At 37.4% G+C, this 27,003-nt stretch overlaps 2 protein-coding genes across 3 annotated transcripts in view; one reads left to right on the top strand and one right to left on the bottom strand.

Annotated features, from left to right (window-relative positions):
• SNW1 (SNW domain containing 1) overlaps window positions 1-22,188 on the top strand; it is a 34,971-nt gene extending 12,783 nt beyond the window's left edge. The window contains exons 4-14 of one of the 2 annotated variants that reach the window (XM_007459781.1): window positions 3,751-3,846; window positions 3,939-4,045; window positions 4,974-5,078; window positions 7,119-7,188; window positions 7,879-7,944; window positions 9,565-9,681; window positions 15,676-15,817; window positions 17,661-17,757; window positions 20,797-20,914; window positions 21,258-21,421; window positions 21,498-22,188. In XM_007459781.1, coding sequence (XP_007459843.1) covers window positions 3,751-3,846; window positions 3,939-4,045; window positions 4,974-5,078; window positions 7,119-7,188; window positions 7,879-7,944; window positions 9,565-9,681; window positions 15,676-15,817; window positions 17,661-17,757; window positions 20,797-20,914; window positions 21,258-21,421; window positions 21,498-21,696 — 1,281 coding nt within the window. In that variant the 3' untranslated portion in view covers window positions 21,697-22,188. The remainder of the gene's footprint in view (window positions 1-3,750; window positions 3,847-3,938; window positions 4,046-4,973; window positions 5,079-7,118; window positions 7,189-7,878; window positions 7,945-9,564; window positions 9,682-15,675; window positions 15,818-17,660; window positions 17,758-20,796; window positions 20,915-21,257; window positions 21,422-21,497) is intronic. The other variant, XM_007459782.1, reaches the window with a different exon arrangement.
• Window positions 22,189-22,194: 6 nt separating this feature from the next.
• Window positions 22,195-27,003, bottom strand: part of SLIRP (SRA stem-loop interacting RNA binding protein) — an 11,365-nt gene continuing 6,556 nt past the window's right edge. The window contains exons 2-4 of the mRNA XM_007459780.1: window positions 26,057-26,115; window positions 22,753-22,860; window positions 22,195-22,300 (exon numbers count right to left, since the gene is read on the bottom strand). Coding sequence (XP_007459842.1) covers window positions 22,229-22,300; window positions 22,753-22,860; window positions 26,057-26,115 — 239 coding nt within the window. The 3' untranslated portion in view covers window positions 22,195-22,228. The remainder of the gene's footprint in view (window positions 22,301-22,752; window positions 22,861-26,056; window positions 26,116-27,003) is intronic.

The following is a 27,003-nucleotide window of genomic DNA, read 5'->3' as shown; positions in this document are numbered from 1 at the left end:
ATTAACTATGCATTGGCATTTAGAGGAGAGGGACACTTCTTGATTGTTTGGGACTGTCTTGAGCATTGTATTATGTTTAACATAACTGGCACTACCTATTAAATGCCAATAGTGCCCCCTCCTGCACCCCTGCCATTGTCTTAAACAGAAACATCCCACGTATTTTCATAGGCCCTGGGAGGGGAGTTGGAGGCGTTAGCATTGCCCTGTGTTAAAACCACTGATTTTCCTGTTTTAGAAGTAGGAATTGGCTACTAAATGCACAAAATGAGATTTTTTAAAAATTCATTGTCATTCAGAATGCTGATATGCAAGGTCCTTGACATAGGATGAAAATGGCTTATTGGATTATTGAATTTGCTCTATACTGCAGTGGTTTCTGATTTGTATCAGAGGGATCTGGCATTCTTCAGAAACCAGGGACTTCTCACTGAAATATTAATAGTGAAAGAGCAAGAATGGAAAATGCTAGCTGTAGGTATAAGAGGTGAACAAGGCAAGGTTCCAAGGGATAATATTCTAGGGCAAGTCTAAGGCGATTGATCTCTCTAAATGTAAAGTAAGTACTGTGTACAAGACTTAATAGTAATACAAAATTGGGAAGGAGAAAAAAATTTTTAAGTAAATCTCAATAGAACTAAATCCTTTTTTTTTTTCCCAGTTGTGACTTCAGTCATAAATCTTGAAATAAAAAGCCTGATGTTTACATTTTTCCTTCTGAAATTGTTAAATAGGAAATGTTACATACATGATATTGCCTAAAAGAATGCCTTCAGCTCCCCCCAAAAGAATTCCAAACAACCTTAACCCCAAGATAAATTGTATGTTATTACCTTGTTCATAGGATTTCACAAACTATGTCTATAAAGACAGTGTTTTCTTTCTCTACCTCTGAAATGGTAGCTGTGCTGACAAGCTTATCCTTTTAGTCAATCCAATCCTTTGCCAGTTTTCAGTAATTAAAAAACTTCTGTTTCATAGATGAGTTATTACTTTATCTTGTTCAAAAAACTCATTTGTGCTCCTGATACCTTGGAAGGTATATTGTAATTTTTCGGATAATCCTCCCCAGCCCCTTTGCCCCCTGAGATATACTGAGTTTCTTCAGCACATTTGGTTCTCAGGCAATAAAAATTGGGGGTTTTATAGTTAATACCATGGAGGAATCTTGCTCTTCAAATGTCCTTCATCAGCTTTGTGAAATGCTAGAATCTTACTGATGCTCATTTAAAGGGTTATTAACTTTGGAATACCCAAATAAGAAGCAGCAAATGGCTCTTGTATGCTAAATTAGTATTGAGACTTTATGTTGAGCATATACGACTACCAGGGAGTAGAATGCCTTCCTGTAGCAATTACTGTGTAAAAGTAATTAACTCTTCATAGTCTTGGTATTATTTTTTAGAGACTGTTATATAACTTTTAATTCTTATGATATAGATTTTTTCCATACTGAAAAGAAGTAAGACTTTTTTTTTTAATTTATTTTTATTGTTGGCTGCATTGGGTCTTTGTTGCTGCATGCGGGCTTTCTCTAGTTGCGGCGAGCCAGGACTGCTCTTCATCGCAGTGCGTGGGCTTCTCACTGCGGTGGCTTCTCTTGTTGCAGAGCACGGGCTCTAGGCACACGGGCTTCAGTAGTGGGGCACGCGGGCTCAGTAGTTGTGGCTCGCATGCTCTAGAGCTCAGGCTCAGTAGTTGTGGTGCACGGGCTTAGTTGCTCTGCGGCATGTGGGCTCTTCCCTGACCAGAGCTTGAACCCGTGTCCCCTGCATTGGCAGGCGGATTCTTAACCACTGCACCACCAGGGAAGCCCAAGAAGTAAAACTTTTGAGGTCAGCTACAAGCTGTGTGATCTTAACGCACTGAGCCTTGCTTTTCTCACTGGAGTGAGCTTTAGGGTCCCTTCCAAAATGAACACTGAGAGGATGGTGACACTAGTAGCTCCCATATCAATAGACATGTTTTGTGGTAAATTATCTACATTTCTTACCTGATTCCTTTTCTTATTCCTGAGAAAAACAAGCTAGAGATTTCAGTCTATAGTCATGATACAGTTTTTCCAGGAAATCAACAGCTTATATAGAACATTCTGCAGGCCCAAAATATATGTACCTTTAGCATAGAATAGAGCATCTCTGAAAGTCATATATTCAATCATTTGTACAAAAACTATTGACTGAATGCCTCCTGTGGACCAAGCATTGTTATAAGCACTGTAGATACTTTAATGAATGAGAGATTCCTCATCAATAATGTAGGTATAATCATTGTGCACACCTCATAGGGTTGATGTGAAGGTTAGGTTAGTTTATATATATAAAGCAAAAGAACAGTGGCACAAAATAAGTGCTTAATAAATGTTACCTATTATAATTGTTATTACTTTAATGGGCAAGACATGTAGATTTAAAGTAGATAATAATTTCATACTGTAAGCAGTGCTTTGAAGAGAGTAAACAGAGTTCTGTGACACTGAATGATTGGGTAGGGAGGGGTTGCTCCTTTAGTGAGGGTAGTCAGAGGAGGCCTCACCCTTGCATACCTGACCTTTGAACGAAGACTCAGGTTGAGAACCCAATTGAAGAACCGGGAGCAATACTCTGTAAAGGCCCAGAATTGGGGGAAAGCAGGTTGTGTTTGAAAAACAGAAGAGTCCATGTGACTGAAGCATAATGAATGAGGGAGCGAGAGGTACAAGGGAAGATTGAAGCTGTAGGCAAAGCCAGGTCAGGTCGTATAGGCCATTAAGTTTTTTTGCTCTGTTGTTTGGAGTGAGAAATTAGCAATAGCATGCATTTCCTTTAAGCTGTTTTAAGGAATGTCATGGTAGAATGCAATTATTGATATAAGACTTTGACTTATAGTAGTAAACATTTTCTTCTGCAGAAAATTTCTGAAGATCTAAAGTGCCCAGGAATTTGGTTTTCTTTCATATTTATAAGTTGTCCTTTATCTGTATGTGTGTCAAAGAATTCCTAACTCAAGCAGCAAAATCTAGAATGCTGCTTATCTGTTAAATTTCCAGTACTTCTGTTTTTCTATAAAATCTGCCGTGTAAGTTATTATGGAAGTATTCGAAAGGATAGATGGACATGAAAGTCAGTAATATTCTGTTTGGCAGAGGCCTACCAATCAGATAACAGTCCTAAATTTGGATAATGAGTGTAAAATAAGGTATGTGTATAGAATTTTTTTTTTTCATGGAAGAAAGTGTTCTGGGTTTTTTTGACCATGGCATATGTTCATTTTCTTAGTCTGTGAATAGAGTTGATGCCATAAAAGACAAACATTATAAGTAGGGCGAGGTCAATGAAATTTTTTAGGCCTCCTGAATTTGGAAATTATTCAGTAACCTGACTTAAATTCCAGTGAGCTTGTAATCCAAGCTAATGGTGCTATAGGCAGTTTATATCATCATTAATTTCAAGTCCTAGTGAGGCTCAAAGATAGGGATCACTGATGCATAAGATTTTGTTGGCACAATTTATCTGGACACTGACTTGATTAGAAGATCTCAAATAATTTAAATGCATGAGGTCAGAGGAAAATTATTAACTTTTATAGCCAGGGCAGCAATTTGTATATATATATTTTAAACTTCCTTGGTTTTAAAATCTAAAAGACAAAATCTGTGTCCTAAATTTATAAGTGTGCTGAGAGGACATTTTGACTTCTGAAATGACTTAATGAGGTTGCTTCTCTTCATTCTTTGCTTTTCTTAAGCCTGCTTTTGTTTGAACATTTTAGGTCATTTATAGCAAGTACACTGACCTGGTTCCCAAAGAAGTCATGAATGCAGATGACCCAGACCTGCAAAGACCTGATGAAGAAGCCATTAAAGAGGTAACTGGGAATTGATATATATAATTATTTTAGATGACGTTTTACATCTTTATTAACTTTCAAACCACTCAATGTGTTGTTTCTTATTTCAGATAACAGAAAAGACAAGGGTAGCCTTAGAAAAATCCGTATCGCAGAAGGTTGCTGCAGCCATGCCAGTCCGAGCAGCTGATAAACTGGCTCCTGCTCAGTATATCCGGTATGAATCATGCCTGGAGGTTTTAGTTTCGTGTTGGAAGTGATTGGAGTTGGGGGTCCTGGTATTCTTTCACTATCTTTAGTCACAATCGTGAATGCAGTTTTTTGAATAATGACTTGAAGCCTATTGACTCTTTGTGCATTCAGTTGAAAGCAGAATATTTTAAGCTATCCACTTTTAAGATATTCGCTGTTATGCTATTTTAAAAACATTTTTTGTTTTTAGAAATTAACAATTACATAGAGTATATGATGCAAACCACAATGATTATAGTTTTCCATTTTTATATAACATTAGTATATTGGAAATATTATATAGTATAATACTATTATAATTATTTAATATAATAGTATACTATAAATATTAATATATTAATATCATTTATATAATAATAGGCATCCTTATAATACTTCCAAATTTTGAGGGATTTCACTCAACTAAATCTTTATGTGGAAAGATGATTCATATATAGATATTAATGGAAAATTTAGAGCTGGTAGGACTGCTGCCATTATTCTTTCTGTTTTACAGCCTATGCTTAGTCAAAAACTACTAACTATAAGTTGCTTGTTGAGGATATTATGAGGCATTTTTTTCCTCAAATAGGTGCAGACTTACAAAATAGGTGCTATTTTCTAGACCTGTTATCTGTGAAATTGAACACTGTGGCTTCCATGGTTCAAAATGGACTGTGATGAATTATTTGCAAATTAATACAACTATAGTTTACATTGTGCTTATAATTCAGAATTGCTGTTAGTTCTCTTATCTCTGTTGCTATCTGCTCTGCCTAAATTTTGTTGCAATTTTCGATTAATACTTTGTGAGCGAAATTGACAGTGTAGTCCAGTTTAGGATTGTAATAGAAGAAAAATACCTATTGAAAACTTGAACTGGTTATACCTTTAGTTTCATCTACATTCTTTAGATACACACCATCTCAACAAGGAGTGGCTTTCAACTCTGGAGCTAAACAGAGAGTTATTCGAATGGTGGAAATGCAGAAAGATCCAATGGAACCTCCAAGGTTCAAGTAAGTACGTGGTTTCATGAGAAGGAACCACTATTCCTAAAAAGATATATCAAAGGAGGAAAATGTATATCAACATGTAAATGGATAAACAGATCATGAGACATCTATACGTGGAATACTGTTGAGCAATAAAAAGGAATAAACTTTAATATGTGCAGTAAAGTGAAATGGGTGAATCTCAAAATAATTATGCTGAGTGAAAGAAGTGAGACACAAACAAGTACATACTGTATGATTCTTTTCATATAGAACTCTAGAAAATGCAAACTAGTCTACGATGACAGGAAGCAGATCAGTGGTTGCCTGCTGGGAAGGAGGGTGTATGGATAGGCGATGAGAGGAAAAAGAGGGATAGGCAAAGGGGCATGCAGAAACTTTTGGTAGTGATGGGTATCTTCACTATTTTGATTGTGATGATGGTTTCACAGGTATTTACTTGTGTCAGAAATTAATCAGATTGTTCGCTTCATGTATAGTTAACTGTACATTAGTTGTACCTCAATAAAGCTGTTTCTTAAGAAGGCAAAAATATATTGCTCGATGAAATGATGTTAATAGTGTGGAGGTGAAGTGGGTAATGATGATGACAGAGTTGGCTGTGTTTTAATAATTGTTGAAGCTGAGTGGTTGTGATGAGAAAAACAACTTTTAAGGAAAACAACTTTTTTTTTCCTGAGTTGCTGCCTAGGCATTTTACAGTATGATAACCCTGCTCACACCTAGAGACTGGACATTTAGATTAGGACTTGTGTTTAGGATGCCGGTCATAAGTTCCCAGTTTGCCTTTCCCAGGGAACCTTTTAAAATATAGTTGGCCCTTTGTATCTGCAGGTTCTGCACCCGTGGTTCCAACCAACCACAGATCAAAAATATTCAGGAGGGTTTTCCCTGGTGGTCAAGTGGTTAGTACTCCGTGCTTCCACTGCAGGGGGCATGGGTTCAGTCCCTGGTCGGGGAGCTAAGATCCCACATGCCGCATGGCATGGCCAAAAGAATAGTTTTTTAAAAAAAATTCAGGAAACAAAAGTCCAGAAAGTTCTCAAAAGCAAAACTTAATTTGCCACACCTACCAGAACTATTTATTATAACATTTACATTGTATTAGGTATTATACGTAATCTAGAAATGATTTAAAGTATATGGGAGGATGTGTATAGGTTATATGCAGATACTACGCCACTGTTTTTTTTGTTTTGTTTTGTTTTTTTGCGGTATGCGGGCCTCTCACTGTTGTGGCCTCTCCCGTTGCAGAGCACAGGCTCTGGACGCGCAGGCTCAGCGGCCATGGCTTACGGGCCTAGCTGCTCCGTGGCATCTGAGATCTTCCCAGACCCGGGCACGAACCCATGTCCGCTAGCATCGGCAGGCGGACTCTCAACCACTGCGCCACCAAGGAAGCCCCTACGCCACTTTAATAAAGGACTTGAGCATTCACGGCTTTTGGTATCCTCAGGCATCGAGGAACCAATCCTCCTCAGATACCAAAGGGTGACTATAACTACTTAGAGTTAAGCCCCAGGAAAAGTTAGTATACTCTGTCCCAACTACCTTATAAGTAATAGGTATTGCTATGCTGCTCTCCATCTCCTGCTCACTTGTGGCCTAGGACAGAAGATTATCCTTCCTCCAGTTCTTTCCTCGTTCCTCACTCCTCACTTCTGGGATCTGAAAGTAATAATAAATCTTGTGACTCTGCTTCTTCAGGTGGGTGTATTAAAACTGCACCTTTAATTGAAACAACCCAATGGGTTTCACTTCCCCAAAGTGGGAGCTTGGATGCTCAGAGAGCTATCTGCGGACCCTGGGTGGGTGTCTTGTGCCCCTCATTCAGCAGGTCATAATCTGCACATTCTTAATTGAATACACCAGCTCTAGCTTCTCAACGTGTTGCTATATAATAGGTGGACATTTGTTATATACTCTCTGTTTTTGTATCTGTTTGAAGCTTTACATAATAAAAAATAAGGAGGGGAGACTACATATTAACTAAAAAGGAAAAATCTGTATCACTCTGTGGTTGTGCTTTGGTTTATCCTTCAGGATTAATAAGAAAATTCCCCGGGGACCACCTTCTCCTCCTGCACCTGTCATGCATTCTCCTAGCCGAAAGGTAATCTTTGCTCTAGTTTAAAATCTCTTTTTGTACTCATGATTACTAATTTTATAAATAACCTCGCATAGAATAAAGTCTAGATGCCTATGTAGTTACATCTCACCACACTTATTGTTTCTTTAATTTGTTTTCCAAGATCAAATAGGGACCCACTCAAGACTATAACATGCAGTTCCAGAGTGCCTATGAGAATGTATGTAAAATGTTAGCTATTAGTTTTGTTATTATTAACCTAACCCCTGCATTTAATGGAATGAAAAGGGTCTGGTATTTGACAAGAAGAATGTTATCATAGTTACAGGAAGGAAGTACCTGGGATCATTAGGTCTGTGCTTGATAGTCCAAGTGGCCTTTTTTAGATACATTTTATTACGCAACTAAAAAAACAAGTTCTCATCTGAAAGAAGTCACATCAGTTTAAATATGTAAAAATACTAACCAGCATTTATAACTGTCAACAATAATTTACAGATTATTTTCCATTTTTTATATTAAAGTTTTTACTAGAACCCATGATATGGGAACATAGTATATAGTGCCACCAAACAAATGGAATTAAGACGTTTGACTAAATCCATCCATATGTAGTGTATACTGAGCTGTCTTTGAAGAGAAAGATTGCACTTAGGTTTTTAGCTAGACTATAAATCTACAAATGTCTCTTCTTCCTCTCTTTTCTCAATTCAGATGACCGTGAAGGAACAACAAGAATGGAAGATTCCTCCCTGTATTTCAAACTGGAAAAATGCAAAGGTAATTAACTTGTCATAAAATCATAAAAGGTAATTAACTTGTCTTAGTTTTAGAACCTCCTGGAAAACACCCAGGAAGGACCTTCAGCCTGGGTACCTTTTGTTGAAACCTCAGCATCTCATTTAGCTGAAGATTTTCAAGAAGGAACACTCAACTTATGTGACTTTTCTCTTTTCATTTTAATGTAATAGAAATGTTAGTATGCCAGGCACATGAATACCATGTGGATTCTCCTAGTAAATTATAGTTACTGGAAGCATATAGAGAAGGAAAGGGTAGAATAAAGTAACATATCAATGAAAGATAGTATTCTTTAGAAAACTCAAATTTATATCTAAAATTCTTCTTGAAAGGATTTAAACTAATTTAAATAATCATATGACAAAACAGAGTAAATGTTGGGATATATTCAGTGCTTTAATTTTTAAATTACTTGTTTCTGTTTGTAACAATGCAAGTATAAACTATATGTACTAATCACCAAAGCTACCAGGAGTCATGAAGAATCTGTAAAATAATGCAGAATAAATTTCCTAATCACTGTTTCCTCTTTTCTCTCAAATAATATTTCATTATTCTGATGTTGATGGGTGAAGAAGCCCACTTTAACTCATGGTTTAAATATAAATTATTCCTTAAAGGAAGTTAGGGAATTCCCTGGTGGTCCAGTGGATAAGACTCTGCACTTTCACTGCCAAGGGCCCGGGTTCAATCCCTGGTCGGGGAAGTAAGATCCCACAAGCTGTGCAGCGTGTCCAAAAAAAAAAGAAGAAGTTATACACTCATCCTGAAACAAAAAGATTGTTGGGTGGTCTGGTTTGGATTGATTAATATGTATGTAACTATGGTATCTTGAGCTGACTCTGTAACACTTCCTTATATTGGGAATAAAGACGATGGACTAGAGGTCAGTATTTGGGAGTCTAGTCAGAAATCTGGAAGAATAAAGCTAAGCCTGAAAATTACATGAATGCTCAAACGTATTCCTTGAGTTGTTGAAGTAGGATGCAGAATTTCAAAACACAGAATCTTAGTTGTCTACCAAATTTTATCTTTTTTCCATTTACTAAAACTTGCAGGGTTCCTAAAATCTGACAAGTCATGAGAACATGAGAACAGATTAAGCTGCCTATAGACACTGTGATTTTAGTGATTTGTTCTACCTTTGTATGGCTGTTACATTTACTTGATGAACAACTATTAACTATTTGATAGTGATTTCCTTTTATTATAACCCACAATCTTAACATGAGAATCTGTTTTCCCAGAGCTTGCACTCTGAAATCGTACTTCCCAAGTTTAAATCCTAGTTTGTCTGTTTATTAACTGTATGACCTTGGGGACATTACCTCAGTATCCTTATTTGTGAAATGGAAATAATAATGTTACCAGTCTTACAGAATTGTTCTGAAGGTTAAATGATGCCATGGATGTAAAATGCTTAAACAATCCTCCACACAAAGCACTCATTGTTAGCTGCTGCTGTTGTTGCTTAATTGTGAAGAAAGATGTAAGGAAAAAACTTTAAATGGTTGTCAAAACAGACATATATAAATCTAGTTTTAAAGACTCTGCAGTAGCTCTTTTGTGACCAGTGTTTTCTATCTGCCTTCACACTAGGGTTATACAATTCCATTAGATAAACGTCTGGCAGCTGATGGAAGAGGACTGCAGACAGTTCACATCAATGAAAATTTTGCAAAACTGGCCGAAGCCCTCTACATTGCTGATCGGAAGGTTGGTCTGTTATAATTAAGTTGTTTAATGCTCTTGATAATTTGTAAATCCGTTCTCAGTTACCTAAGATACTGTTATTTTAGCTACATTGCTGAGTACCTGAAGAGGCTGTCACCTGTGGATGTGTTCCAGAGATGACAGGTGCTGGTTGTAGCTCTGTACCTGGTCTCAGCGTTCGTAGACTCACACACCTTCCTCACCACTGGTGGTTCGGCTTCCTCACAACATTCCAGAATAATGGTTAACTAGGCTGATCACATTTTGGGAAGATTGCCAGCTGCTCTTTTTAGGTTTCATCATTTTTCTCTCTTTTAAATGTAGGTGTCTCCCAAAAGGTATCAGGGAGGGGCAAATAAACATTCCGATGTGTTGAATGCTGTAGAAAATGACATTCATAATATTGGCTGTCTATTAATATGTGTATTAATATGTGTGTTAATATGTGTATTTGAACTTTACATACATCATGACGTGTGTATAGAACATAGAAGAGTACACCTTCTGTATCACAGTGAGCACCCTTATGGAAATTATCTCTTGCACATGTACACTAAGGCTTTATCTTTTTTTTTTTGAATTTTATTTATCTTGTTATACAGCAGGTTCTTAATAGTCATCCATTTTATCCACATCAGTGTATACGTGTCAGTCGCAGTCTCCCAGTTCATCACACACACACACCCGCCACTTTTCCCCCTTGGTATCCATACGTTTCTTCTCTGCGTGTGTGTCAACTTCTGCCCTGCATACTGGTTCATCTGTACCATTTTTCTAGGTTCCACATATATGTGTTAATATACAATTTGTTTTTCTCTTTCTGACTTACTTCACTCTGTATGACAGTCTTTATATCCAACCACATCTCTACAAATGACCCAGTTTCATTCCTTTTTTATGGCTGAGTAATATTTCATTGTATGTATTTACCACATCTTCTTTATCTTTTCATCTGTCGATGGGTATTTAGGTTGCTTACATGACCTGGCTATTGTAAATAGTGCTGCAGTGAACACTGAGGTGCATGTGTCTTTTTGAATTATGGTTTTCTCTGGGTATATGCCCAGTAGTGGGATTGCTGGGTCATATGGTAATTCTATTTTTAGTTTTCTAAGGAACCTCCATACTGTTCTTCATAGTGGCTGTATCAATTTACATTCCCACCAACAGTGCAAGAGGATTCCTTTTGCTCCACACCCTCTTCAGCATTTGTTGTTTGTAGATTTTCTGATGCCCATTCTAACAGCTGTGAAGAGATACCTCATTGTAGTTTTGATTTGCATTTCTCTAATAGTCATGTTGAGCAGCTTTTCATGTGCTTCTCAGCCATCTGTATGTCTTCTTTGAAGAAATGTCTATTTAGGTCTTCTGCCCATTTTTGGATTGGGTTGCTTGTTTTTTTTAATATTGAGCTGCATGAGCTGTTTATATATTTTGGAGATTAATCCTTTGTCCGTTGATTCGTTTGCAAATATTTTCCCCCATTCTGAGGGTTGTCTTTTCATCTTGTTTATGGTTTCCTTTACTGTGCAAAAGCTCTGAAGTTTCATTAGGTCCCACTTGTTTATTTTTGCTTTTATTTCCATAACTAGGAGGTGGATCAAAAAAGATCTTGCTGTGATTTATGTCAAAGACTGTTCTTCCTGTGTTTTCCTCTAAGAGTTTTATAGTGTCTGGTCTTACATTTAGCTCTCTAATCCATTTTGAGTTTATTTTTGTGTATGGTGTTAGGGAGTGTTCTAATTTCATTTGTCTACATGTAGCGGTCCAGTTTTCCCAGCACCACTTATTGAAGAGACTGTCTTTTCTCCATTGTATATCCTTGCCTCCTTTGTCATAGATTAGTTGACCATAGGTGCGTGGGTTTATCTCTGGGCTTTCTATCTTGTTCCATTGATCTATGTTCCTGTTTTTGTGCCAGTACCATATTGTCTTGATTACTGTAGCTTTGTAGTATAGTCTGAAGTCAGGGAGTCTGATTCCTCCAGCTCTGTTTTTTGCCCTCAAGACTGCTTTGGGTATTCAGGGTCTTTAGTGTCTCCATACAAATTTTAAGATTTTTTGTTCTAGTTTTGTAAAAAATGCCAATGGTAATTTGATAGGGATTCCATTCAATCTGTAGATCGCTTTGGGTAGTATAGTCATTTTCACAATATTGATTCTTCCAATCCAAGAACATGGTATATCTCCATCTGTTGGTATCATCTTTAATTTCTTTCATCAGTGTCTTATAGTTTTCTGCATACAGGTCTTTTGTCTCCCTAGGTAGGTTTATTCCTAGGTATTTTATTCTTTTTGTTACAGTGGTAAATGGGAGTGTTTCCTTAATTTCTCTTTCAGATTTTTCATCATTAGTTTATAGGAATGCAAGAGATTTCTGTGCATTGATTTTGTATCCTGCAACTTTACCAAATTCATTGATTAGCTCTAGTAGTTTTCTGGTAGCTTCTTTAGGAGTCTCTATGTATAGTACCATGTCATCTGCAAACAGTGACAGTTTTACTTCTTCTTTTCCAATCTGTATTCCTTTTATTTATTTTTCTTCTCTGATTGCTTTGGCTAGGACTTCCAAAACTAGGTAGAATAATAGTGGTGAGAGTGGACATCCTTGTCTTATTCCTGATCTTAGAGGAAATGCTTTCAGTTTTTCACCATTGAGAATGATGTTTTCTGTGGGTTTGTCGTATATGGCCTTTATTATGTTGTCGTAGGTTCCCTCTATGCCCATTTTCTGGAGAGTTTTTTATCATAAATGGGTGCTGAATTTTGTCAAAAGCTTTTTCTGCATCTATTGAGTTGATCGTATGGTTTTTATTCTTCAATTTGTTAATATGGTGTTTCACATTGATTGATTTGTGTATGTTGAAGAATCCTTGCATCGCTGGGATAAATCCCACTTGATCATGGTGTATGATACTTTTAATGTGTTGTTGGATTCCGTTTGCTAGTATTTTGTTGAGGAGTTTTGCATCTATATTCATCAGTGATATTGATCTCTAATTTTCTTTTTTTGTAGTATCTTTGTGTGGTTTTGGTATCAGGGTGATAGTGGCCTCATAGAATGAGTTTAGGAGTGTTCCTTCCTACACCATTTTTTGGAAGAGTTTGAGAAGGATGGGTGTTAGCTCTTTTCTAAATGTTTGATAGAATTCACCTGTGAAGCCATCTGGTCCTGGACTTTGTTGGAAGATTTTTAATCACAGTTTCAATTTCATTACTTGTGATTGGTCTGTTCATATTTTCTGTTACTTCCTGGTTCAGTCTTGGAAGCTTATACCTTTCTAAGAATTTATCCATTTCTTCCAGGTTGTCCATTTTATTGTCATAGAGTTGCTTGTAGTAGTCTCTTAGGATGCTTTGTATTTCTGCAGTGTCTGTTGTAACTTCTTTTTCATTTCTAATTTTATTTATTTGAGTCCTCTCCCTCTTTTTCTTGATGAGTCTGGCTAATGGTTTACCAATTTTGTTTATTTTCTCAAAAAGCCAGCTTTTAGTTTTATTGATCTTTGCTGTTGTTTTCCTTGTTTCTATTTCATTTATTTCTGCTCTGATCTTTATGATTTCTTTCCTTCTGCTAACTTTGCATTTTGTTTGTTCTTCTTTCTCTGGTTCCTTTAGGTGTAAGGTTAGATTGTTTATTTGAGATTTTTCTTGTTTCTTGAGGTAGGCTTGTATAGCTATAAACTTCCCTCTTAGAACTGCTTTTGCTGCATCCCATAGGTTTTGGATCGTCATTGTCATTTGTCTCTAGGTATTTTTTGATTTCCTCTTTGATTTCTTCAGTTATCCCTTGGTTATTTAGTAATGTATTGTTTAGCCTCCACATGTTTGTGTGTTTTAGGGGTTTTTTCCCTGTAATTCATTTCTAATCTCATAGCATTGTAGTCAGAAAAGATGCTTGATATGATTTCAATTTTCTTAAATTTACTGAGGCTGGATTTGTGACCCAAGATGTGATCTATCCTGGAGAATGTTCCGTGCGCACTTGAGAAGAAAATGTAATCTGCTGTTTTGGGATGGAGTATCCTATAAATATCAATTAAATCTATCTGGTCTATTGTGTCATTTAAAGCTTGTGTTTTCTTATTTATTTTCATTTTGGATGATCTGTCCATTGGTGTAAGTGAGGTGTTAAAGTCCCCCACCATTATTGTGTTACTGTCGATTTCCTCTTTTATAGCTGTTAGGAGTTGCCTTATGTATTGAGGTGCTCCTATGTTGGGTGCATGTATATTTATAATTGTTATATCTTCTTCTTGGATTGGTCCCTTGATCATTATGTAGTGTCCTTCCTTGTCTTTTGAACATTCTTTATTTTAAAGTCTATTTTGTCTGATATCAGTATTGCTACTCCAGCTTTCTTTTGATTTCCATTTGCATGGAATATCTTTTTCCATCCCCTCACTTTCAATCTGTATGTGTCCCTATGTCTGAAGTGGGTCTCTTGTAGACAGCATATATATGGGTCTTGGTTTTGTATCCATTCAGCAAGCCTGTGTCTTTTGGTTGGAGCATTTAATCCATTTACGTTTAAGGTAATTATCGATATGTATGTTCCTATGACCATTTTCTTAATTGTTTTGGGTTTGTTTTTGTACGTCCTTTTCTTCTCTTGTTTTTCCCACTTAGAGAAGTTCCCTTAGCATTTGTTGTAGAGCTGGTTTGGTGGTGCTGAATTCTCTTAGCTTTTGCTTGTCTGTAAAGCTTTTGATTTCTCCTTCGAATCTGAATGATATCCTTTCTGGGTACAGTAATCTTGCTTGTAGTTTCTTCCCTTTCACCACTTTAAGTATGATCATGCCACTCCTTTCTGGCTTGTAGAGTTTCTGCTAAGAAATCAGCTGTTAACCTTATGGGAGTTCCCTTGTATGTTATTTGCCGTTTTTCCCTTGCTGCTTTCAGTAATTTTTCTTTGTCTTTAATTTTTGCTAATGTGATTATTATGTGTCTCGGTGTGTTTCTCCTTGGTTTTATCCTGTATGGGACTCTTTGCACTTCCTGGACTTTGGTGGCTATTTCCTTTCCCATGTTAGGGAAGTTTTTGACTATAATCTCTTCAAATATTTTCTTGAGTCCTTTCTCTCTCTCTTCTCCTTCTGGGACCCCTATAATGCAAATGTTGTTGCATTTAACGTCCCAGAGGTCTCTTAGGCTGTCTTCATTTCTTTTCATTCTTTTTTCTTTATTCTGTTCCGCAGCAGTGAATTCCACCATTCTGTCTTCCAGGTCACTTATCTGTTCTTCTGCCTCAGTTATTCTGCTATTGATTCCTTCTAGTGTAGTTTTCATTTCAGTTATTGTATTGTTCATCTCTGTTTGTTTGTTCTTTAATTCTTTTAGGTCTTTGTTAAACATTTCTTGCATCTTCTCGATCTTTGCCTCCATTCTTTTACCGAGGTCCTGGATCATTTTCACTATCGTTATTCTGAATTCTTTTTGTGGAAGGTTGCCTATCTCCACTTCATTTAGTTGTTTTTCTGGGGTTTTATCTTGTTCCTTCATCTGGTACATAGCCCTCAGCATTTTCATCTTGTCTATCTTTCTGTAATGTGGTTTTTGTTCCACAGGCTGCAGGATTGTAATTCTTCTTGCATCTGCTATCTGACCTCTAAGACTTTATCTTGAGTTGGTCTGATTGATTTTGAGAATATAACCAGTTCCTGTTATTGATATTGAAATTTGCTTTACTGGAATCTTGTTTAATTTTATTTTTTAGGTTGTTTCTGAGGAAAGATTAGTGAAACACTGACTTACAAGATTGATTGGGGTCACTATAGTTTCAACCACTAAAACATTTCTCTGAGTGAAAAAGCTAAATTTGCAATGTCGTCTAGGCAAGTAATCTTTTTGTAGACAAGAATCTTTGTTTTAATCGGCATTAACAAATTTGAATTCTTTATAACCTCTTCCAAGCCAGAGTTTAGTCAGGGAGTTATGTGACAACTGTAATTCTTTATCCCCAGTAGTGTCTTATTTAACATCAGACTTTACTAACAGGCTCGTGAAGCTGTGGAAATGCGTGCTCAAGTTGAGAGAAAGATGGCTCAAAAGGAAAAGGAGAAACATGAAGAGAAACTTAGAGAAATGGCCCAGAAAGCCAGGGAGAGAAGAGCTGGGATCAAAACCCATGTGGAAAAAGGTATGACATACTCATTACTAAACTGAATTTGCATTGTTAATAATATCTATCTCATTTTAGAAAATCTCTATTGTTTCTTATTGCATACAGGAGCAGTACACACATATAAAGAAAATATAGATATTTCAGAAAGAATTTAGAAGTGAAACAGTAATTTCTGCCTTATTAAGCTGAAGCAGTAGAAAATAAAGAATGTGTATTTAAATGTGGGCCTCTAATATGCAAGAACACCAGAAGTTTTTAAAGTTCTGAGCAGTATACTTTTAAAAATCACATATTACTCAAATGATAGGCTTAGTTTTCTCTTATTTTAATTTTCTTGAAACTTAGAGAAATCTTATCTCCAACTGAATAATTCATCTCCCCCACATGGTAAACTGATCCAGAGTTTTTCTATCTTGTAGGCCTTTGATCATTAAATTTGCCAGTATTTTCTCTCTGGCTTTATCTAGTGGTCTGCATTGGTATATTAATTCAGGTAGAGTGAGAAGACTAATTCTAATTCAAGAAAATTATGAGGGTGGTTTTTCTTTCATTAATAAATCCTAGACTAGTGTAATTATTCATTCAGTTCATACTGAGCACCTACTGTGTGCAAGGCTCTCTTCTGGACACAGAGTTTTCTACTAGACAGGTAGGGGGTATAGCAGTGAGCATTTTAGTGAATGTACACAGACCAAAAAAGTTAGTCATATAGTATATTAGAAGGTGATAGTAGCTATGGAGAAAAATAAAACAGAGAAGGAGTATAAAAGTGCCAGGAGGAGAGAGTGGTTGGAATAGGCCTCACTTCTGAGATAGTAACATTAGCACAAACACTTGAAGGAAGTAAGGAACTGAGCCATGTGGATATCTGAGGGAAGAGCATCCCAGATAGAAGGAACAGCAAGTGCAAAGGCCCTGAGTTGGGAGTACAACTGGTGTGTTCAAGGAAAAGCAGGAGGCCAGTATGGGTGGATTAGACTGAGAAAGCTAAGCAGTAGGAGATGAGGTGTCAGAGTAGTTAGGGCCAAGTGGCCAGGTCATGTATGACTTCTAGTCGTTGTAAGAACATAGCTTTTACTTCAAGTAACAAGGGAAGCAATTTGAAGAGTTTTGAGCAGAGTGACATGATTTTGCATATGTTAGAAGGCTATGGAATGGTCATTTGGAGAAGCAGGGAAACCGTTTGGAAAGCTATTGCAATAATCCAAATGAGAGGCAATAATCCAAATGAGAGTTAATAATAATGAGAGGTAGTGAAAACATGGTCAGTTACTGGAAGTATTTTGCAAGTAGAGCTGACAAAATTTGCTTATGGATTTGGTAGAGGAATGACAGAAAGGGAGTCAAGGATGACTCTAGAAGTTTTGATTTAAATATTTGAGAAGGATTGAGTTGCCATTTACTAATAGTGAGAAGACTGCAGGGGGAAGAGATTTGGGAGGGAAAGATTAAGAGTTTAGTTGTGGACATGTTAAGTTTAAAATGGAGGTGTCAAGCAGGCAATTTGTTATAGGAGTCTAGAGTTCAACTATAGGGAAGTAACTAAGGTTATAAGTAGTAATCCACTTCCTTGAATCATATATAAATGTCTTAATGAGGCAAGATTTAAAAAGCTACCTGTTATGGGCTTCCCTGGTGGCGCAGTGGTTGGGAGTCCGCCTGCCGATGCAGGGGACGCGGGTTCGTGCCCCGGTCCGGGAAGATCCCACATGCCGCGGAGCGGCTGGGCCCGTGAGCCATGGCCGCTGAGCCTGTGTGTCAGGAGCCTGTGCTCCGCAACGGGAGGGGCCACATCAGTGAGAGGCCCGCATACTGAAAATAATAATAATAATAATAATTTTCAACTGTGTCCACACAGAGGATGGAGAGGCACGTGAGAGGGATGAAATCCGGCATGACAGGCGAAAAGAGAGACAGCATGACCGGAATCTTTCCAGGGCAGCTCCAGATAAGAGGTAGGTACTATTTGAGATAAATACGAATTATGAAGAGTGGCCTCTGTGAACCTTTTAGAGAGGAGGTTTAGTGCACTAAGACCTGTTTGCTTCTCTCTCTTTCCTCTTCAGGTTGATAACTTAATAAATAAGCACTTATTTTCTTGCACTTGACTGCTTACTCTGTCTTAGCAGAACTAACTATCCATGGAAGTTATCTTTTCTTCCATTACCTTGTAGAGTCAGCTAGAATTGAGAATGATGGGGATATAGAAAAGGGAATTGAGATCATGTTTGTGAATAGAAAGTCGTGGATATGCCTGTTCTGGTCTGTTCTTTTCCTGTTTCAAATGGTGAGACAAAGTTATCATGTGCCTATTCCTCTAGACAGGAAATAAGCTTCTGTACCTTTATTGAGATCCTTTCACGTGCAGAGTACTGTACCAAGTACAGTGGGAAAGAAGAGCAGGTTTTGTAAGAAGTGAGAGTCAGCCTCTTTTCATGAGCAGTTTTACTTAAAATTCAGAAAGACAGAGCTGTCATTTGAAATTACTTAGGAAAATTGACAGAGTGCTCTTAGTAAGTACAGACTTGTATAGAACAAAGGAAATACATGTATGGAGACTGGGAAGAAAGTAGGGATTAGTGAAGTTTGTGGTTCACCAAAGACTGAGGACTGAAATTGCTGAAACGTTGAAGACATGCTGTAATACAGAGGTGGAATTCTGAGTAAGGGTTAAATGCAAATGTAAAACATTTTCTTTCTAAATAAGCAGTTTTCCATGCTCTCATCCTCCTCTGAGCTGCGATCTATTTATTTTCTTTCTAAATAAGCAGTTTTCCATGCTCTCATCCTCCTCTGAGCTGATACGATCTATTTTTTCAAGTCATATCTAAAACAGATTCCTGCTGGTGGTGTTCTTTTTTAATGGTATATTTCACCTCCCTGATGAGTGAAGTCATGGAGAAGCAGAAAATCTGAATTTAGAGTTGTGTTTAAATGTACAGTGTAGGAGAGAGGAACGAAGTATGAAAGTGCACAGTTAATGACACTCTTAGTCTGAAATTCCTAAGCTGCAAAAATCAAAATGGCTCTGTGGATAAATTGAGCCCTTAAAACCAGTAATGTAACTATGAGAATTGATAACATAGAAAAGCTTTAAACTTGTGATTGTATGAAAATTAGGTTGTCTATAGAAATCATTTTAAGACCTGAGCCTCTAGTAAAATAAATGATGACGGTTACTGTGGTATCACTGCGATGTAGATGGCATATATACTGAAACAGCAGGGGAATTAAGTTAATCTGAATGTCAAAAATCTTACTGAGTAATCCAGTCATTGACATGTTTACCTCAGAATTCTAATAGAATAAACTTACTAAGTGTGGTTAGGTAAAAGAACTGACTCTAGCTTATTGAAAATGATTTGTGTGATACATCTAATTAGCATCTACTCCCCCTAACCCTTTATAATAGCAGATATAGACCATAGCAGTTTCATATCTCAGCATGCATTACAAGGTGATTGCTTGTATTAAAGACTTCCATATCAAGAATGATTCTTTTGAGAAAGGACAGTCTCTTCAATAAATGGTATTGGAAAAACTGGACAGCTACAGGCAAAAGAATGAAACTAGACCACTATCTTACACCATGCACAAAAATTAACTCAAAATGAATTAAGGATTTGAATGTAAAACCTTAAACCATAAAATTCCTAGAAGAAAACACAAGTAGTAATAAGCTCTTTGACATTGGTCTTAGCAATGTTTTTTGTGAATCTGACTCCAAAGGCAAAGGAAACAAAAGGAAAAATAAATGGGACTATATTAAACTAAAAACTTCTGCACAGTGAAGGAAACCACCATCAAAACAAAAAGGCAACCTACTGAATGGGAGAAGATACTTGCAAATCATATATACAACAAGGGATTAATATCTAAAATATATAAAGAACTCATACAACTCAACAACAAAAAAACAAACCCAATGGGCAGAGGATCTGGATAGACATTTTTGCAAAGAAGACATGCAGATGGTCAACAGGCACATGAAAAGATAATCAACATCACTAATTATTAGAGAAATGCAAATTAAAACCACACACCTGTTAGAATGGCTGTTATCAGAAAGACAAGAAATAGCAAGCATTGGAGAGGATGTGGAGAAAAGAGAACCCTCATGCACTGTTTGTGGGAATATAAATTGGTGCAGTCAGTATGGAAAACACTGTGGAGATTCCTTAAAAAATTAAGAATAGAACTACCATATGATCCAGCTATTCCACTTCTGGGCATTTTTCTGAAGAATACAAAAACACGAATTCAAAAAAGTATATGCATCCCTGTGTTCACTGCAGCATTATTTACAATAGCCAAGATATGGAAGCAACCTAAGTGCCCATCAACAGATGAATGGATAACGATGATCTGGGGCATGTGTGTGTACACTAGAATACAACTCAGGCATAAAAATGAAATCCTGCCATTTGTGACAACATGGATGAACCTTGAGGGTATTATGCCAAGTGAAACAAGTCAGAGAAAGAAAAATACTGTGTGATTTCACTCATGTGAAATCTACAAAAACAGAACAAAATGAACAAACAAAAACAAACTCATAGATACAGAAAACAGACTGGTGGTTACCAGAGGGGAAGGGGGTTGAGGGATTGGTGAAATGGCTGAAGGTCAATTGTATGGTGATGGACAGTAACTAGACTTTTGGTGATCACTTTGTGTAGGGTATACAGATGCCGAATTATGTTGTAGTCCTGAAACTTATATAATGTTATATACCAGTTTTATCTCAAGGAAAGAGTCTCTTAGCAGTTCTTTTCTGCTATCATGAAGGCTTAACTGTAAAACCCTATCTCTTATAATCATGTATCTGAAATGCTTTAAGAGCTGCCATCCTGATTATGCATTATCAAGGAATATATATATTCACAAGATGTGAATGTACATATTTACTCTGCCTCTGATATCGATTGTATTTAAGTGGAAATTCGACTTGTTTGTGAAGAATTTTCAGTTTGTGGCATGGTATTTCAAAACAGGTCGAAACTGCAGAGAAATGAAAATCGAGATATCAGCGAAGTCATTGCTCTGGGTGTGCCCAATCCTCGGTCTTCCAATGAAGTTCAGTATGACCAAAGGCTCTTCAACCAATCCAAGGTACAAAGAGTCTAGAAATAGCATATATTAGCTGTTGATATGAATACCAATCCTCAGGGAAAAGGAAATTAACATACTAGTATCCTCCAATTTTAAAGACCACTAACGCTAAAGCAGTCAGTTGTTAATGAGTACCATATTTAATCTAAGAACCCAAAGGTGGTGTGAACAAAAGTTAATGGACTTTGTGACCATTCTTTAATGACCTTTTTATTTGCAGTTCAGATTATTGAAAATGTGAGCTATAAATGAGCAAGGGTTTTTACTCTTCACAAGAATGTAATCAGATTCAACTTTTAATAAATAATAATGTACATTTTTAACATCCTCTATTTTCCCACAGGGTATGGACAGTGGTTTTGCAGGTGGAGAAGATGAAATTTACAATGTTTATGATCAAGCCTGGAGAGGTGGTAAAGATATGGCCCAGAATATTTACAGGCCCAGTAAAAATCTGGACAAGGACATGTATGGTGATGACCTAGAAGCCAGAATAAAGACTAACAGGTACCAAGGCAGACAGTTTAGTTTGTGTCTGCACCAGTGAAAACAAAGTAGTTCATGGTCGTTTCTTTTTCCTTAGATTTGTTCCCGATAAGGAGTTTTCTGGTTCAGACCGTAGACAAAGAGGCCGAGAAGGACCGGTTCAGTTTGAGGAGGATCCTTTTGGTTTGGACAAATTTTTGGAAGAAGCCAAACAGCACGGTGGCTCTAAAAGACCCTCAGATAGCAGCCGCCCCAAGGAACATGAGCATGAAGGCAAGAAGAGGAGAAAGGAGTAGATACTTTCTTCAGAGTGAATGAACTATTATTCATAACCCTAATGATGCAAGTCATATGGGGGAACACTTTGTAAATGGCCAGGATGAAAACTAAATCTGGGTGTCAGAGCCCAGCACTACTTTTTATTATAGGAGAAAGGGGGGGATGGAAAAATTCTACTTTGAATTATTTAGTTTTTTTTCAAGAGTGGGTTGTGTTTGTGCTTCTCCCACCTTTTGGCATTTACAGAACATACTGCCCCACACATGAAATTAAGGCCACTTCCCTTTCGAGTGACATTAGTACTCTGGGGTTAATATTTTGTCTAAGAATGACTGCTTACAAATAAATTTACCCCAACTACAGTGCGTAGAAAGAAGGATGTTCACATACTGGAACTGTCCTGCCAAATGACGTTTGCCCCTGCTGTGCTCTGTTTTAATTTGGAGTGGGGAAAGTAAGCTCTTGCTTGGTGCAACTATCTGTTTCCAATAAAAACATTTAGACAAAAATTCCAGTTTTGTTTACTTTATTTAATAGGCAGTGATGTTCTCAAAAATCTTTCTCTTCATCAGATGTTTGGTCCCCTTGCAAAGCTTTGGGTTTTTGAGCTTGAACATGGAGCTGGGGAAAAAAAGCAATCACATAATAAGCACTCTAAGGAAAGGCAATGATGTCTGCAAAAACATTAAAACTGAAAACTGTTGTTTCATTAGGGAGTCAGCACCAGGAAGTCAAAGGATGTTATTTGTTCCTTGTACTTAAGACTCTCTGAACTTCAATTAAAAATTGTAAATCAGTCTGGCCCAAGGTCACATAGTAAGTGGAAAAGCCAGGATTTCAACCAGGGTCTCCCTGCTGTTTCCACTGTTCTGTGCTGCATATACCTTGCTAACCATTAAAGTGTCTTCTTGTACTTCCCTTTCCAGACCTTTTAGAACTGGGCACTCTCCCACCACCACCACTCTTTAACAAACATTAAATTACACATCTTCCAAAGTCCCTGTCATTTCACACTTCTGACCTATTTAACTGATATACAGAAAGCTCATGACATGATACAGAAAAATATTTACCTTTACTCCATCAATAACATGATTTTCCTGTTGTAGTGCACTGTGAAGTTCTTCTTCTGAAGAAAATTGAACCCAACCCATACCTCTGTGAAAGCCAGTCTCTTTGTCCTAAAAATTCAAAATTTAGGAAGAGATTAATAATCATGAACTTGAGAAAGTTTCCAGGAGTTCCAAATCAAACTACCAACTTTTTCATCTGCCAAAATGGAGTAAAACACATTTTAATAAATATAAAAAACCCTGCTTTAATACAAATACTCTCTTATTTACCCAAAGCTTAATCTCTTAATCATAACACTCCCTCTGCTTTTCTACTGCCACTGGAGAAATAAAATATGAGTAAAGAGCTTTCTGTGTCATTCCAGATACAAACCATTAACAGCAATAGTCAAGCGAAATTTTGATCACATAAAGAAGTACTCTTCCCGTTTCTAACTTCTTCACTTCTAGAAACTAGAAAATTAACCCTTAAAATCTAGGTGCATTTCTAGTAATTTCTGAGATTAACCACCCTCATCACAACTACCACCATGCTCCTAACGAAAAAGGAAAAAAAAGTTACCCTTACTTACCTAGTTCTAGACTTCTGGTTAATTTAAGCAGTTCTGCTACTTGTGCAAAAGACAGAGCGCTTATCATTCAACCTATATATACATCAGATTCTATATGTCTTATACATCAGAGATTCTAGTGTGCTTAGACGTAGCCTGCCCAGCCCTCCAGCCCTTCTATGTAAAAATGCCAAGATGTCTATTCACTCAATGTACATCATCAGTCTTGTTACAGTTATGTTGTGCTCTGCCCCCAAAAACACATTCTTGGAAGTTGCCCCCATATACCTGGAAGGTAAGTTTATAAGTATTAACCTAGAACACAGGAAAAGTTTCTGTTAATGTCCCAGTCCTTACCTCAGATAGATGATAGGACGATTTCTAAAGCACTCTACTCCAGGTGGCCATTTCCATTTGTAAAGGCATTAACATTTTTGTGCTAAAATTTAGATACTATGTATCTAAAATTGGAACCTGCATTTCTAACTTGAGTACAATGAACTTGTTACTAGAAACTAATTTTCTTCCTGTTACACATTACTTAATTTTCCCAAGAATCAAAACCTCATGTTTAAGTCTAAAATCTGTTAACTCCGGCTCCTAAATTCTTTTAAGAGGGAAATGGCAACCAAGAAAAATGTTACCTTTTGGAGAAACTTTCTTTATTTTTTAATATTTTTATTTATTTATTTTTTGGCCGCATGGCATGCGGGATCTTGGTTCCCCAACTAGGGATTGAACCCTTGCCCCCTGCAGCAGAAGCACGGAGTCCTAACCACTGGACTGCCAGGGAATTCCCAAGAAACATTTTTTTTAATGCTCTTCAAAAAATACAAAGTTCATCACTTTTTTGGGGGGGGTGGGGTGGGTACGCGGGCCTCTCACAGTTGTGGCCTCTCCCGTTGCGGAGCACAGGCTCCGGACGCGCAGGCTCAGCGGCCATGGCTCAAGGGCCTAGCCACTCCGCGGCATGTGGGATCTTCCTGGACCAGGGCACGAACCTGTGTCCCCTGCATTGGCAGGTGGACTCTCAACCACTGCGCCACCAGGGAAGCCCAATTTCATACACTTTTAAAACTATTTTTTATGCTTATAGATTTTCATGTGTGTAATACACATGCCTCATTTTTTTAATCAACTATAAATCCCATTGTATCAATGAATTAGTATCTATTTAACCAACCCCACTGATGAACACTTAGATTTTCCAATTATGATATTATTAAACAATGCTGTTTTGAACATTCTTGACCTCACATTTCTGTAGAATAAATTCCTAGAAATGGAACTGCTAGATCAAAGGCAAATTCTTAATAGATTTTGCCAAATTACCCTTCAGCGAAGGTATCAGTTAACTTCTCAACAATTTCAGTACCAGTTTCCCTACACCTTTACTAGCACTGGATATGCGTAATCTGTTAGATCTTTGTAAGGCAAGTAACGTTTAACCAAGCGTTAAGAATTTAAGTTGCTTTAAGTTGATACTTTACCACAGCCTTTTCAGTGCCATGAGGAAAAAAGCAGTTTTAGTGAAGCATGTGTAAACTCTGTGTATTCACGTCACACACCCCAAAAAACAGTAATCTAGAGAGTCCACAGAAAAAGACAGCCCAGGATAAAGTAGAACAAATCTATAGATTGATTTTTTTAAGACTTTTATTTGGAATTAAAGGACTCCATTACTTTTTTTAAACTTATTTATTTATGCCATACCCCGAGGCTTGTGGGATCTTAGTTCCCCCACCAGGGATTGAACCCACGCCCTCCACAGTGAGAGCACAGAGTCCTTACCACTGGACCGCCAGGGAATTCCCTATAGATTGATTTCTAAACCCTCATGAGGAGGCAAAGAAAATGTAACAAATATAAACACACACAAAAAGCACTCAATGAGGATAAAGGTTAAAATATCCTCCACCAGTTAGTTTTATGATAAAATTATCCTCTACTCTCTGAAGTCCTTATTACAACACTGTAATAGACAAAATTCCAAAACAGCCCCAAAATCTCTATGTGTCCCACCATGTTGACCCTGTATAATCTCTCCCCTTGAATGTGGGCAAGGCCTATGACATGCTTCTAACCATAAGAATATAGCAAAAGTGATGGGATATTGCTCCCTTGATCAGGTTATACAGCAAGGATGATGGGGTGTCACTCCAAAGACTACATTATAAAACTATCTTACCAGACCAGGGAAACTCCCTTGCTGACTTTGAAGCAAGCTGCCACAAGGGAGAGAAGCCGGCTAAGAAGGAACTGCAGGCAGTTCCTAGGAGCTGAGAGCAGCCTCCAGCTGAAAGCCAGAAAGATAGCAGACACCCCACTCCTACAGCTGAAAGACTGATTCTACCAACAACCTAAGGGAGCTTGGAAATCAACTGTTCCCAGTTGAGCCTCTGATGAGACTGCAGCTCCAGCTGACACCTGGATTGCAGCTACATGAAACTCTGAATAGAGGACCCAGCAAAGCTAGGCCTGATCTGTACAAACTGTGAGATAATGTATGTGTGTTGTTTTGAGCCAGTAAGTTTGTGATAATTTTATGCAACAATAAAAAACTAACACAAATACCTCAAATACCTAGGATAAGGTTTATTTTTTTAAAGCAGTATCACCCATAATTTAATCAACAAAGACTGAACCGCCTCACTTCATTACAAATTCTATAAATTGATAATGCTTTTCACACAAAAAAATCAAGAATTAGAGGATAACATTATTACTTTTTTTTAAAAAAAGATAATACTCACAAAAGGAACAGTGCACTTTCGTACATGGCCAAATTGTGAAAAGTGTTCTCTCAGTTCACCTGTATAAGAAGAGAAAACTATTAAGAGTTGTTAATTTTGTATCCTCCATCCTAGATTGATATAGAAACCAAAAGGGCTCCTAGAGCTCCCAAACTTCTTGTGAACAGGAGTTACTTTGTATTCCCTTGAAGGCTTAAGATCTAGGAAGTAGCTATGGTATTGATTATAAAATTGTAATGTACTAGATTTGGGAAGGTGATGAGGTGGGAACATGGACAGATAAATTGCTGACTTGACTGTAATCTTCATCCCCAGCAAATACTGAGTGTCTTCACCACACCAGGTATTGTGCTAAACGCATGGATTATAATCCCTCAGAAGATTACACAGAAGACAGAAAAACAATTACAGTACAGCATGTTGTTAGCTATATTAGAGATTTCCAAATAAAATCTCAATTTACTTGCCTTTCATTATTTACAGTTTACATTAGGTTATATCGTTGTTACTCTTAAAAGTTTGTTGAGTCGACCCTACCTATCCTTCCTGCCTTACTTTCCATTGCATGCCCATGGTTACTTTCTAGTACAACAAATGAAAATCTGTGTTTCTGTTCTGTAGATTGCTGTCTTTGCCTGTTCTTTCCCTTTAACATGTAGTAATCCAATCTCCTTTTGCCTAAATTGTATCTATCCTTCAAGACCCAGGCCAAAAACATTCACAGATTTTATTGGGCTCCTACTGCAAAACAAGACAACATACTAGCCCTGTGAGGCCTCAATGAATAGTAGATTATTTTAAAGATCAAAAACTACATGATCGGCGTGCCCGCGTCCAGGAAGCGTGGGGTGACGCTGTAAACGCTGGGGTGAGAGACTAACGTGTGGAAACTCTGCACCCTGCAACTGCTGCAGTAGCTGTGCAGGGCTGGGTGGGTGCGGGATCCA

This window comes from Lipotes vexillifer, unplaced genomic scaffold, assembly GCF_000442215.2.
Source record: "Lipotes vexillifer unplaced genomic scaffold, Lipotes_vexillifer_v1.1 scaffold39, whole genome shotgun sequence".
NCBI classification, from domain to species: Eukaryota; Metazoa; Chordata; class Mammalia; order Artiodactyla; family Lipotidae; genus Lipotes; species Lipotes vexillifer.
This window is presented reverse-complemented; position numbering and strand designations above follow the sequence as displayed.